This window comes from Salmo salar, chromosome ssa09 (assembly GCF_905237065.1).
Source record: "Salmo salar chromosome ssa09, Ssal_v3.1, whole genome shotgun sequence".
Classification (NCBI taxonomy): Eukaryota; Metazoa; Chordata; class Actinopteri; order Salmoniformes; family Salmonidae; genus Salmo; species Salmo salar.
In genome coordinates, this window is record NC_059450.1 from 146,572,716 (window position 1) to 146,586,139 (window position 13,424).

The following is a 13,424-nucleotide window of genomic DNA, read 5'->3' on the forward strand; positions in this document are numbered from 1 at the left end:
AATACGTTATTGTCCGCTTGGAATATTATCTACGTTTTATCTTAAAAATACCCTAAGGATTGATTGTAAACAACGTTTGACATGTTTCTACGAACGGTAATGGAACTATTTGACTTTTCGTCTCTGGTACTGCGCTCGCGCGTTATGCCTTTGGATAGTGATCTGAACGCACAAACAAAACGGAGGTATTTGGACATAAATATGGAGTATTTCAAACAAAACGAACATTTCTTGTGGAAGTAGGAGTCCTCGGAGTGCATTCTGACGAAGATCAGCAAAGGTAAGAGAATATTTGTAATACTAATTCAGAGTTTTGTTGATGCCAGAACTTGGCGGGTAGCTGTATAGCTTGCTTCGATGGCTGAGCTATGTACTCAGAATATTGAACAATGTGCTTTCTCATAAAGTTATTTTGAAATCTGAGAAAGCGGTTGCGTCAAGGAGTAGTGTATCTATAATTCTTTCAATAACTGTTGTAAATTTTATCAACGTTTATGATGAGTATTTTTGTAAATTGATGTGCACCTCCCCGGGAGTTTTGGTGGGAATACATTTTCTGAACATCACGCGCCAATGTAAAATGCTGTATTTGGATATAAATATGAACTTTATCGAGCAAAACATACATGTATTGTATAACATGAAGTCCTATGAGTGCCATCTGATGAAGATCATCAAAAGGTTAGTGAATATTTTAGCTGCACTTTTGGTTTTTGTGATGCATGTCCTTGCTTGGAAAATGGCTGTGTGGATTTTGTTATGAAATTTATGTCCTAACATAATCTAATTTTATGCTTTCGCCGTAAAGCCTTTTTGAAATCGGACAATGTGGTTAGATTAACGAGAGTCTTATCTTTAAAATGGTGTGAAATAGTTGATTGTTTGAGAAAATGAAATGAGATTTTTGCCGCTTTGTATTTCATGCCATGCTATTTCACTGGCTGTTGAATAGTGTGGGACGGTCACGTCCCACCTAGCCCAGAGAAGTGAAAGTAGCCACCTTTTGCCTTGATGACAGGCTTTGCAAACGCTTGGCATTCTCTCAACCAGCTTCACCTGGAATGCTTTTCCAACAGTCTTGTTGGAGTTCCCACATTTGCTGAGCACTTGTTGCCTGCTTTTCCTTCACTCTGCGGTCCAACTCATCCCAAACCATCTGAATTGAGTTGAGGTTGGGTGATTGTGGAGGCCAGGTCACCCATCTGTAAATAGCCCATCCAACCACCTACCTACCTCATCCCCATATATTTTTGTTTTTCTGCTCTTTTGCACACCAGTATTTCTACTTGCACATCCTCATCTGCACATATATCACTCCAGTGTAAATTGCTAAACTGTACTTACTTCGGCACTATTGGCCTATTTATTGCCTTACCTCCTTACTTCATTTGCACACACTGTATACAGATTTTTCTATTGTGTTATTAACTGTACAAATGTTTATCCCATGTGTAACTCTGTGTTGTTTTGTCACACTGCTTTGCTTTATCTTGGCCAGGTCGCAGTTGTAAATGAGAACTTGTTCTCAACTGGCCTACCTGGTTAAATAAAAAAGAATTGTAAAAAAATCTGATGCAGCACACCATCACTCTCCTTCTTGGTCAAATAGCCCTTGCACAGCCTGGAGGTGTGTTGGGTCATTGTCCTGTTGAAAAACAAATGATAATCCCACTAAGCGCAAACCAGATGGGATTGTGTATCGGTGCAGAATTCTGTGGTAACCATGCTGGTTAAGTGTGCCTTGAATTCTAAATAAATCACCGACAGTGTCACCAGCAAAGCACCCCCACATCATCACATCTCCTCCTCCATGCTTCACGGTGGGAACCACACATGCAGAGGTCATCCGTTCACCTGCTCTACGTCTTACAAAGACACAGAGGTTGGAACCTAAAATCAGAAATTTGCACTCATCAGACCAAAAGGACAGATTTCCACTGGTCTAATGTCCATTGCTCGTGTTTCTTGGCCCAAGCAAGTCTCTTCTTCTTATTGGTGTCCTTTAGTAGTGGTTTCTTTGCAGCAATTAGACCATGAAGGCCTGATTCACACAGTCTCCTCTGAACAGTTGATGTTGAGATGTGTCTGTTACTTGAACTCTGAAGCATTAGCATTTATCCTCTGCAGCAGAGGTAACTCTGGGTCTTCCTTTCCTGTGGTGGTCCTCATGACAGCCAGCATCATCATAGCGCTCAATCATTTTTGTGACTGTACTTGAAGAAACTTTCAAAGTTCTTGAAATGTTCCATATTGACGGACCTTCATGTCGTAAAGCAGTGCTTCTCAATTATTTTCTGTTAGGCCCCCCCCCCTAGGAAGAAGTAAACATTTCGCGCCCCCCCAACTCTCCGCCGCGACTGTAAAATGTAATTTGTCTATAAAATTGTTATAAGTACACTTCTGCATAACATTGTATCCTTATTAACATTAAAGAAAAGAAAAAAGAAAGAAATATAGATCAACTTACAACAAAGAATAACTTTATTAACATAGTTTTTTAGTCTGTAACAGAAAAGACTTAGTGCATCAATTTGCCTGAAATGTAAAAAAAAATTCTAAACTTATTTAAACTGTAAACATTTTTTGACCATTTGATACTGAAAATTTAAATTAAATATAATCAATAAATAATAATAAATTCAAATTGATCAGCAACATTAACTCAGGAGCACAATATGTGAAACACTGACCTATAAAACAAAAATGAATAAAACAATTTGTGCTGATTTTTTTAAATCAAAATGAGGAAGTCAGGATTAAATGGCTACAATGAGCACGTTTTGCAGAGCACAGCTTTTCGAAGCGGAGTTTGAAGCATGATACTGCAACTCTCAGCTCCTGCTCAATGTTTAGCTGAGACCTGTACTTGGTCTTCAGTGCAGCAACAGCAGAGAAGCCAGTCTCACAAAGATAAGATGTTGCAAAAGGAAGAAGAATGCCCATGGCCCTCTGCCCTAAGAGTGGATACTGCCTCTCTACACTCAGCCAGAATTCACTCAGTGTCTGTGATGTGAACCTCAGTCTTAATGCGGAGTCAGACGTCATATCAATGAACTGGTCCTCCTCTGTAGAGCTGAAACCAGTTGGAACTGGTGCATTGAAAGGATCTCTCACCCAGTCACATTGGGAACTGTTTTCAGTGAAGTACTTTTTAAAGAATCCGACCTGTGATGAAATATGCTCCTTAATATATGGAATCACTGAGGTGGCATCATAGTCAGTAGTGTCAACAAATTCATGCAGGTTCTCGAATGAATCAGTATTTCCTTCATCAAGTCGCCTGCCCCACATTGCAAGCTTTCGAGTGAAAGAGCTGGACTTGTCTGTGACCTGAGAGAGGTGTTTATCTTTCCCTTGAAGCTGTAGATTTAGTTCATTTAGCTTTCCAAATATGTCACTCAGGTAGGCCAGTTTTGCCAGGAAGTTCTCATCACAAAAATGTTCTGCGAGGTCATACTTGTGCTCCTGCTCCAAAAACATTCTTATCTGCTCTCTGAGCTCAAAAACTCGGGACAAGACTTTTCCTCGTGACAGCCACCTTGCTTCACTGTGAAACAGCACAGCCTGATGTTCAGCTCCCATCTCCTCACAGATAGCAGAGAAGACTCTTGTTTTTAGTGGTCTGGTCTTTATAAAATTGACTACACCTACAATGTCAGTCATAACCTCACTTAATTCAGAGGAAAGGTGCCTTGATGCCAGTGCTTCTCTGTGTATAACAGTGTGTCCACTCAGCATTAGGTGAGGCCTTCTTGATGAGTGCCCGAAGTCCTTTTCTCATCCCTGCAAACACCAATGCAGTTCTCCCACTTTAGCCCATTCTCAGTCAGGAAGCAGTTCAGCATTTTGAATAGCTCTTCAGCTGTGGCTCTGTCTCTGACATATTTACAAAAAAGTAGATCCTCACACAGGGAGTTTGTCATGTCAAAACGTACATAAGCGATAAACAAACAGTCTTTGTTGCTGTCAGTTGCTTCATCGAACTGTAAGGCAAAACGTTTGTCTTTGAGTTTATCTACCAGCTGTTCTTTAAGATCGTTAGCAATGTCATTTATACGTCTGGTGACAGTGTCATTGGACAGAGGGAGAGTTTTTATTTTTGCAGCACTTGCGTCATCCAGCATGACAGAGACCGTGTCTAATGCTGCAGGCAGTATCAGCTCCTCTGCTATGGAGTGGGGTTTTTTGCACTGAGCAATTTGGTACGCCACCTTATATGATGCTAACAGTGCTCGCTGGTTTACTGAAGTAGCATTCACAAAGCGGGACGATTGTTGCAATATTCGGCACGTTTTCGCTGAAAAACTCAAGCGGCGTATCAGCGTGATTGGGGTGTAATGTCTTTAAGTGACGCATACATTTATTTGGCTTCATGCTGTCCGCTGCCAACATTTTTAGACAATAAACATACCGGTCTTTCCTCGTCTCCCACAGTAGTCACAGTGAAGCCAAGCGCTACATACGCTTTGTCATATTTCCTCGTCTTAGCTTTCGGGAGACTTACGTTTGTCTCATTATCTCCGTCTCTCTCTGCCTTTCTTTTCATCCCTGTTAAATATTTTTCCATGGTGTCTCTTAAGGGTTTGTTATCTGCACTTCATATCTCCTGCTCTGTGCTGTGTGCTCTTGTTCGGTGCAAAAGAACCCTACTCCCTGCGGCAAAAAAAAGCATGTTCCCCGGGGTCACAAGCGCCCCCCCCCCTCGGCATCGCTCCGAGCCCCCCCAGGGGGGCGCGCCCCACTATTTGAGAAGGACTGTCTTAAAGTAATGATGGACTGTTGTTTCTCTTTGCTTATTTGAGCTGTTCTTGCCATAATATCAACTTGGTCTTTTACCAAATAGGGCTATCTTCTGTATCCCACCTACCTTGTCACAAAACAACTAATTGGCTAAAACGCATTAAGAAGGAAAGAAATTCCACAAATCAACTTTTAACAAGGCACACCTGTTAATTGAAATGCATTCCAGGTGACTACCTCATGAAGCTGGTTGAGAGAATGCCAAAAGTGTGCAAAGCTGTCATCAAGGCAAAGGGTGGCTACATTGAACAATCTCAAATATAAAATATATTTTCATTTGTTTTAACACTTTTTTTGGTTACTACATGATTCTATATGTGTTATTTCATAGTTTTGAGTCTTCACTATTATTCTACAATATAGACAATAGTAAAAACGAAAAATAACAAAAACCTTGAATGACTAGATGTGTCCAAACGGTTGACTGGTACTGTATATCTGTGGAGGTTTTTGTACCTGGTACTCGTATGTGTAGCTGAAGTGAGCGTCAACCATCTGTATGGCGCAGCATTTGTCGTTGTTGAGGTAGAAACGGAGCTGTTTCCTCCAGGCCCAGGAGTCGGGGCTGCTCACCCCCGCCTCACACAGCTGCTTCACTACACTGATGTTATGGATGATGTCCAGGATCAGAGCCTTCAGCTTCAGCTGCAACACACTTGACTCTATGGGGGAGAAGAATACTATCAGCACAGACCCTGTCTCTCAAAATGGCTCACTATTACCACTATAGTGCACAGATTCTGATCAGAGCTATGTAGGCCGAGAGTCTTTCATGCTCAGGCCATGTGGTTGTTGATAATGCTAACGATATTGATAAGATGCTTTTAGATCTGGCCCTAGTCATGTCTCCCCCAGGACTGTATCTAATGCTTAGGCATTAGTGATGTGAGCGGAGCTTTGTGGCCTCTCAGTCAGAGAGCTTCTCCTCCCCAGCCGGTCCCCACATCACCGGGGCTCTCCCTCAGTCAGAGAGCTTCTCCTCCCCAGCCGGTCCCCACATCACCGGGGCTCTCCCTCAGTCAGAGAGCTTCTCCTCCCCAGCCGGTCCCCACATCACCGGGGCTCTCCCTCAGTCAGAGAGCTTCTCCTCCCCAGCCGGTCCCCACATCACCGGGGCTCTCCCTCAGTCAGAGAGCTTCTCCTCCCCAGCCGGTCCCCACATCACCGGGGCTCTCCCTCAGTCAGAGAGCTTCTCCTCCCCAGCCGGTCCCCACATCACCGGGGCTCTCCCTCAGTCAGAGAGCTTCTCCTCCCCAGCCGGTCCCCACATCACCGGGGCTCTCCCTCAGTCAGAGAGCTTCTCCTCCCCAGCCGGTCCCCACATCACCGGGGCTCTCCCTCAGTCAGAGAGCTTCTCCTCCCCAGCCGGTCCCCACATCACCGGGGCTCTCCCTAGCTATTCATTAGGGGCCGGCCATAAGATTAGACTGATAGTTATTACTGCAGCCTCTTAGCAAGCCTCTTTAGCCTGGGGAGCTGGGGAGAGACACACATGTACTGGTCATCTGACCTCTTTAGCCTGGGGAGCTGGGGAGAGACACACACATGTACTGGTCATCTGACCTCTTTAGCCTGGGGAGCTGGGGAGAGACACACACATGTACTGGTCATCTGACCTCTTTAGCCTGGGGAGCTGGGGAGAGACACACACATGTACTGGTCATCTGACCTCTTTAGCCTGGGGAGCTGGGGAGAGACACACACATGTACTGGTCATCTGACCTCTTTAGCCTGGGGAGCTGGGGAGAGACACACACATGTACTGGTCATCTGACCTCTTTAGCCTGGGGAGCTGGGGAGAGACACACACATGTACTGGTCATCTGACCTCTTTAGCCTGGGGAGCTGGGGAGAGACACACACATGTACTGGTCATCTGACCTCTTTAGCCTGGGGAGCTGGGGAGAGACACACACATGTACTGGTCATCTGACCTCTTTAGCCTGGGGAGCTGGGGAGAGACACACACATGTACTGGTCATCTGACCTCTTTAGCCTGGGGAGCTGGGGAGAGACACACACATGTACTGGTCATCTGACCTCTTTAGCCTGGGGAGCTGGGGAGAGACACACACATGTACTGGTCATCTGACCTCTTTAGCCTGGGGAGCTGGGGAGAGACACACACATGTACTGGTCATCTGACCTCTTTAGCCTGGGGAGCTGGGGAGAGACACACACATGTACTGGTCATCTGACCTCTTTAGCCTGGGGAGCTGGGGAGAGACACACACATGTACTGGTCATCTGACCTCTTTAGCCTGGGGAGCTGGGGAGAGACACACACATGTACTGGTCATCTGACCTCTTTAGCCTGGGGAGCTGGGGAGAGACACACACATGTACTGGTCATCTGACCTCTTTAGCCTGGGGAGCTGGGGAGAGACACACACATGTACTGGTCATCTGACCTCTTTAGCCTGGGGAGCTGGGGAGAGACACACACATGTACTGGTCATCTGACCTCTTTAGCCTGGGGAGCTGGGGAGAGACACACACATGTACTGGTCATCTGACCTCTTTAGCCTGGGGAGCTGGGGAGAGACACACACATGTACTGGTCATCTGACCTCTTTAGCCTGGGGAGCTGGGGAGAGACACACACATGTACTGGTCATCTGACCTCTTTAGCCTGGGGAGCTGGGGAGAGACACACACATGTACTGGTCATCTGACCTCTTTAGCCTGGGGAGCTGGGGAGAGACACACACATGTACTGGTCATCTGACCTCTTTAGCCTGGGGAGCTGGGGAGAGACACACACATGTACTGGTCATCTGACCTCTTTAGCCTGGGGAGCTGGGGAGAGACACACACATGTACTGGTCATCTGACCTCTTTAGCCTGGGGAGCTGGGGAGAGACACACACACGTACTGGATAACCTTTATTTAACTAGGCAGGTCAGTTAAGAACACAGTCTTATTTACAATGACGGCCTAGGAACAGTGGGTTAACTGCCTTGTTCAGGGGCAGAACGACAGGTTCTTGTCAGCTCGGGGATTCGATCTAGCAACCTTTCAGTTACTGGCCCAACGCTCTAACCACTAGGCTACCTGCCACTCCCAAATGAGCCACTAACAACAAGCAACCACACAGAGACCTGTGTTTCCCGTCTCCTCAGAGCTGGTGCCTTCGCTGGTGTAGTGCTCCAGCTTAGCGGTGAGCTCCACCTCCAGCTGCTGCAAACTGCTGTTTCTCAGACCACTCTCCACCTCCTCAGTGAACTGGATCTGCTCTGCCAAGCACAGGACCTATAACCAGACACAACAAGAGTCACACAGGAGTCGCACAGGAGTCGCACAGGAGTCGCACAGGAGTCAGGAGTCAATCACGAGTCAATCACGAGTCAATCACGAGTCGATTAGGAGTAAGACAGAAATGACACAGGCTCCACACCAGAAGATACAAGAATCAGACAGATATTATACAGGAGCCAATCAGGGGTCGATTAGATGTCAGACAGGAGTTACACAGGATTTACACCAGGAGACACAGGAGTCAGACAGGAGTCGATTAGGAGTCAGACAGGAGTCGATTAGGAGTCAGACAAGAGTTACACAGGATCTACATCAGGAGACACAGGAGTCAGACTGGAGTCAGACAGGAGTCAATCAGGAGTCAGACAGGAGTCAGACTGTAGTCAGACTGGAGTCAGACTGGAGTCAGACAGGAGTCAGACTGGAGTTACACCAGAGTTATACTGGAGTCTAACAAGAGTCAGACTGAACTCATACATTAGTCAATCTGGACAGGAGTCAGACAGGAGTCAGACTGGAGTCAGACTGGAGTCAGACCGGACTCATACATTAGTCAATCTGGACAGGAGTCAGACATGATTCAGACAAGAGTTATACTGGAGTCAGACAGGAGTCAGACATTAGTTATACTGGCGATATACAGGACATACAAGAGTCAGACAAGAGTTATATTGGAGTTATATTGGAGTCAACCAGGAGTTACACCAGAGTTATACTGGAGTCAGGCAGGAGTCATACAGGAGTTATACTGGAGTCAGATATGAGTTGTACTGGAGTCATACAGGAGATATACTGGAGTTATACTGGAGTCATACATGAGTCAATCAGGAGTCAGACAGGATTCAGACAAGAGTTATACTCGAGTCAGTCAGGAGTTATACTGGAGTCAGACAGGAGTCAGACAGGAGTCAGACCGGACTCATACATGAGTCAATCAGGAGTCAGACAGGAGTTATACTGGAGTCCGAAAGGAGTTACACCATTTATTCTGGAGTCAGACAGGAGTCAGACAGGAGTCATACGGGAGTCAGACAGGAGTCAGACAGGAGTTATACGGGAGTCAGACAGGAGTTATACGGGAGTCAGAAAGGACTTACACCAGTTATTCTGGAGTCAGACAGGAGTCAGACAGGAGTTATACGGGAGTCAGACAGGAGTTATACTGGAGTCAGAAAGGACTTACACCAGTTATTCTGGAGTCAGACAGGAGTCAGACTGGAGTTATACTGGAGTTATACTGGAGTCAGACAGGAGTTATACGGGAGTTATACTGGAGTTATACGGGAGTCAGACAGGAGATATACTGGAGTTATACTGGAGTCAGATATGAGTTATACTGGAGTCATACATGAGTCAATCAGGAGTCAGACAGGATTCAGACAAGAGTTATACTCGAGTCAGTCAGGAGTTATACTGGAGTCAGACAGGAGTCAGACAGGAGTCAGACCGGACTCATACATGAGTCAATCAGGAGTCAGACAGGATTCAGACAAGAGTTATACTGGAGTCAGTAAGGAGTTAACATTTACTGGAGTCAGACAGGAGTCAGACAGGAGTCATACGGACATCAGAGTCAGACAGGAGTCAGACAGGAGTTATACTGGAGTCCGAAAGGAGTTACACCATTTATTCTGGAGTCAGACAGGAGTCAGACAGGAGTCATACGGGAGTCAGACAGGAGTCAGACAGGAGTTATACGGGAGTCAGACAGGAGTTATACGGGAGTCAGAAAGGACTTACACCAGTTATTCTGGAGTCAGACAGGAGTCAGACAGGAGTTATACGGGAGTCAGACAGGAGTTATACTGGAGTCAGAAAGGAGTTACACCAGTTATTCTGGAGTCAGACAGGAGTCAGACTGGAGTTATACTGGAGTTATACTGGAGTCAGACAGGAGTTATACGGGAGTTATACTGGAGTTATACGGGAGTCAGACAGGAGTTATACGGGAGTTATACTGGAGTCAGACAGGAGTCAGACTGGAGTTATACTGGAGTTATACTGGAGTCAGACAGGAGTTATACGGGAGTTATACTGGAGTTATACGGGAGTCAGACAGGAGATATACTGGAGTTATACTGGAGTCAGACAGGAGATATACGGGAGTTATACTGGAGTTATACGGGAGTTATACTGGAGTCAGACGGGAGATATACGGGAGTTATACGGGAGTTATACGGGAGTCAGACAGGAGATATACTGGAGTTATACGGGAGTTATACGGGAGTCAGACAGGAGATATACGGGAGTTATACTGGAGTTATACGGGAGTCAGACAGGAGATATACGGGAGTTATACGGGAGTTATACTGGAGTCAGACAGGAGATATACTGGAGTTATACGGGAGTCAGACAGGAGATATACGGGAGTTATACGGGAGTTATACTGGAGTCAGACAGGAGATATACGGGAGTTATACTGGAGTCAGACAGGAGATATACTGGAGTCAGACAGGAGTCAGACAAGAGATATACGGGAGTCAGACAGGAGATATACGGGAGTCAGACAGGAGATATACGGGAGTCAGACAGGAGATATACGGGAGTCAGACAGGAGATATACGGGAGTCAGACAGGAGTCAGACAGGAGATATACGGGAGTCAGACAGGAGTCAGACAGGAGTTATACTGGAGTCAGATATGAGTTGTACTGGAGTCATACAGGAGATATACTGGAGTCAGACAGGAGTCAGACAGGAGTCAGACAGGAGTTACACCAGAGTTATACTGGAGTCAAACAAGAGTCAGACCGGACTCATACATTAGTCAATCTGGACAGGAGTCAGACAGGAGTCATACAGGAGTCATACATTAGTCAGTCTGGACAGGAGTCAGACAGGAGTCATACAGGAGTCATACATTAGTCAGTCTGGACAGGAGTCAGACAGGAGTCATACAGGAGTCATACATTAGTCAGTCTGGACAGGAGTCAGACAGGAGTCATACAGGAGTCATACATTAGTCAGTCTGGACAGGAGTCAGACAGGAGTCATACAGGAGTCATACATTAGTCAGTCTGGACAGGAGTCAGACAGGAGTTAGACAGGAGTCATATAGGAAAAACACAATAGGAGAAGAGTTGGACAGCATCAATGAGTAATGAATCCTACCTGAGAGGGGTAGCGGGACGGGTCCACCTGTCCTTTCCTCCCCGCTGACACACACTCATACAGCAGCTGTTTCAGAGTCTCCTTCATCTCAGCAGACAGCTCACCCAGCCACACCTGGAACACACACATTATTAAGGAGTTATATAACCCTCTACCCCCTGCCCTTTGACCCCTCCAATCCCCTACCTCTACGCTGTTGGAGATACGTATGAGGTTCCTGAGAGCCACCACCTCTCCCTCTAGAGAACGCATGGCCACAATGTGCTGGCAGTCCCCGTCAAAGTCCACACTGTCGATGCCTACAGAGAACACAGTCATATCCACTGTCATTACAGACATCAGTTTCACCAGGGGACAGCTTCTTTAGTTGTTACTGTATTGACGTTGGGATTAGGGTGTGAGCTTGTGTGGGTGTGTGTGTGTAGGTGTGTACCAGCAAACAGCTTCTTGAGGTGTGACTGTATCACAGTGGGGTTGGTGGCCTGGCCCAGAATCTCCAGCAGGTCATCATCTCCAATGAAGTAGAACCGCGGGAAGGCAGAACGCTTCTCCTACAAGAGGACAGACACTTCAACACAGTGTACAAAAACATTAAGAACACCTGCTTTTTCCATGACAGACTGACCAGGTGAATCCAGGTGAATCCAGATGAAAGCTATGACCCCTTATTAATGTTACTTGTTAAATCCTCTTCAATCAGTGTAGATGTTGGGAGGTGACAGGTTAAAGAAGGATTTTTAAGCCTTGAGACAATTGAGACATGGATTGTGTATGTGTGTCATTCAGAGGGTGAATGGGCAAAATATTTAAGTGCCTTTGAACAGGGTATGGTAGTAGGTTCCAGGCACACCGGTTTGTGTCAAGAACTGCAACGCTGCTGGGTTTTTCACTCTCAACAGTTTCCCGTATGTATGAAGAATGGTCCACCACCCAAAGGACATCCAGCCAACATGACACAACTGTGGGAAGCATTGGAGTCAACATGGACCAGCATCCCTGTGGAACACATTCAACACCTTGTAGAGTCCATGCCCAACGAATTGAGTCTGTTCTGAGGGTAAAGGGGGGTGCAACTCAATATTAGGAAAGTGTTCTTAATGTTTTGTACTCAGTGCATGTTTGATTTTTCTATGTTTAGTGAGGATGTATACATCCATCTTTGGACTAGTACTGACTGACGAATCAAATGAAGTACAGATGTACTGATCTCTGGTTGGTGGTTGATCGTTCAGTACCTCTAGGAACTCGTTGAGCGATTTCTGGCAGCGCTGAAGCTGGTCTAAGATGGTGATGAGGGAGTTTCTGATGCCAGCCCGAGAGCTCAGAGATGTCACCCTGTTGTCTCTCTGGACATCAGCCAAAATGGACCTGACAAATACACACAGCTTAGAAACACACACAGCACAACATGGACAATGGACCAGAAAAAAAACAGAGCCACACACACAGACAGGGACAGGCGTACCTAAAGTCCTCGTCGACCCGTTTGAAACGGGCTTGTTCCCTGGGCAGAGCCCCCCGTCCGAAGATGGGCTCCAGGTAGACCCAGCGCCTCTGGATGGCATTCAGACTGACCAGGTACTCATCTAGATCAGACAGACGCACCTCCCACAGACTGACCTGGACACACACACACACACACACACACACACACACACACACACACACACACACACACACACACACACACACACACACACACACACACACACACACACACACACACAGTAACACTAGGTAAAGCAGCTACTTTTAAAGATGCAGTGCTTTCCGTTGTGAGTAACTGTAAAGACTCACCTTGTCCTGGAAGCCGCGGTAGTATGGAGAGTCCTTCAGAGACTGCAGCAGGCAGCGGTTATCACCAACCTGGATGGGACGAGATGAGGTCAGTGTGTCCGGTAGTCAGTATGTCCGGTAGTCAGTGTGTCCGGTAGTGTGTGTGTGTCCGGTAGTGTGTGTGTGTCCGGTAGTGTGTGTGAGTGTGTGTCCGGTAGTGTGAGTGTGTGTCCGGTAGTGTGAGTGTGTGTCCGGTAGTGTGAGTGTGTGTCCGGTAGTGTGAGTGTGTGTCTGGTAGTGTGTGTGTGTGTGTCTGGTAGTGTGTGTGTGTCGGTAGTCAGTGTGTCTGGTAGTGTGTGTGTGTCCGGTAGTGTGAGTGTCCGGTAGTGTGTGTGTGTCCGGTAGTGTGTCCGGTAGTGTGTGTGTGTCAGGTAGTGTGTGTGTGTGTGTCCGGTAGTGTGAGTGTGTCCGGTAATGTG

At 46.5% G+C, this 13,424-nt stretch overlaps 1 protein-coding gene across 1 annotated transcript in view; it reads right to left on the reverse strand.

The window, feature by feature from the left end:
• Positions 1–13,424, reverse strand: part of dync2h1 (dynein cytoplasmic 2 heavy chain 1) — a 320,231-nt gene that overhangs the window by 266,642 nt on the left and 40,165 nt on the right. Inside the window, 8 exon segments of the mRNA XM_045724777.1 lie at positions 5,257–5,462; positions 7,903–8,053; positions 11,170–11,283; positions 11,356–11,468; positions 11,603–11,720; positions 12,405–12,537; positions 12,635–12,789; positions 12,967–13,035. Coding sequence (XP_045580733.1) covers positions 5,257–5,462; positions 7,903–8,053; positions 11,170–11,283; positions 11,356–11,468; positions 11,603–11,720; positions 12,405–12,537; positions 12,635–12,789; positions 12,967–13,035 — 1,059 coding nt within the window.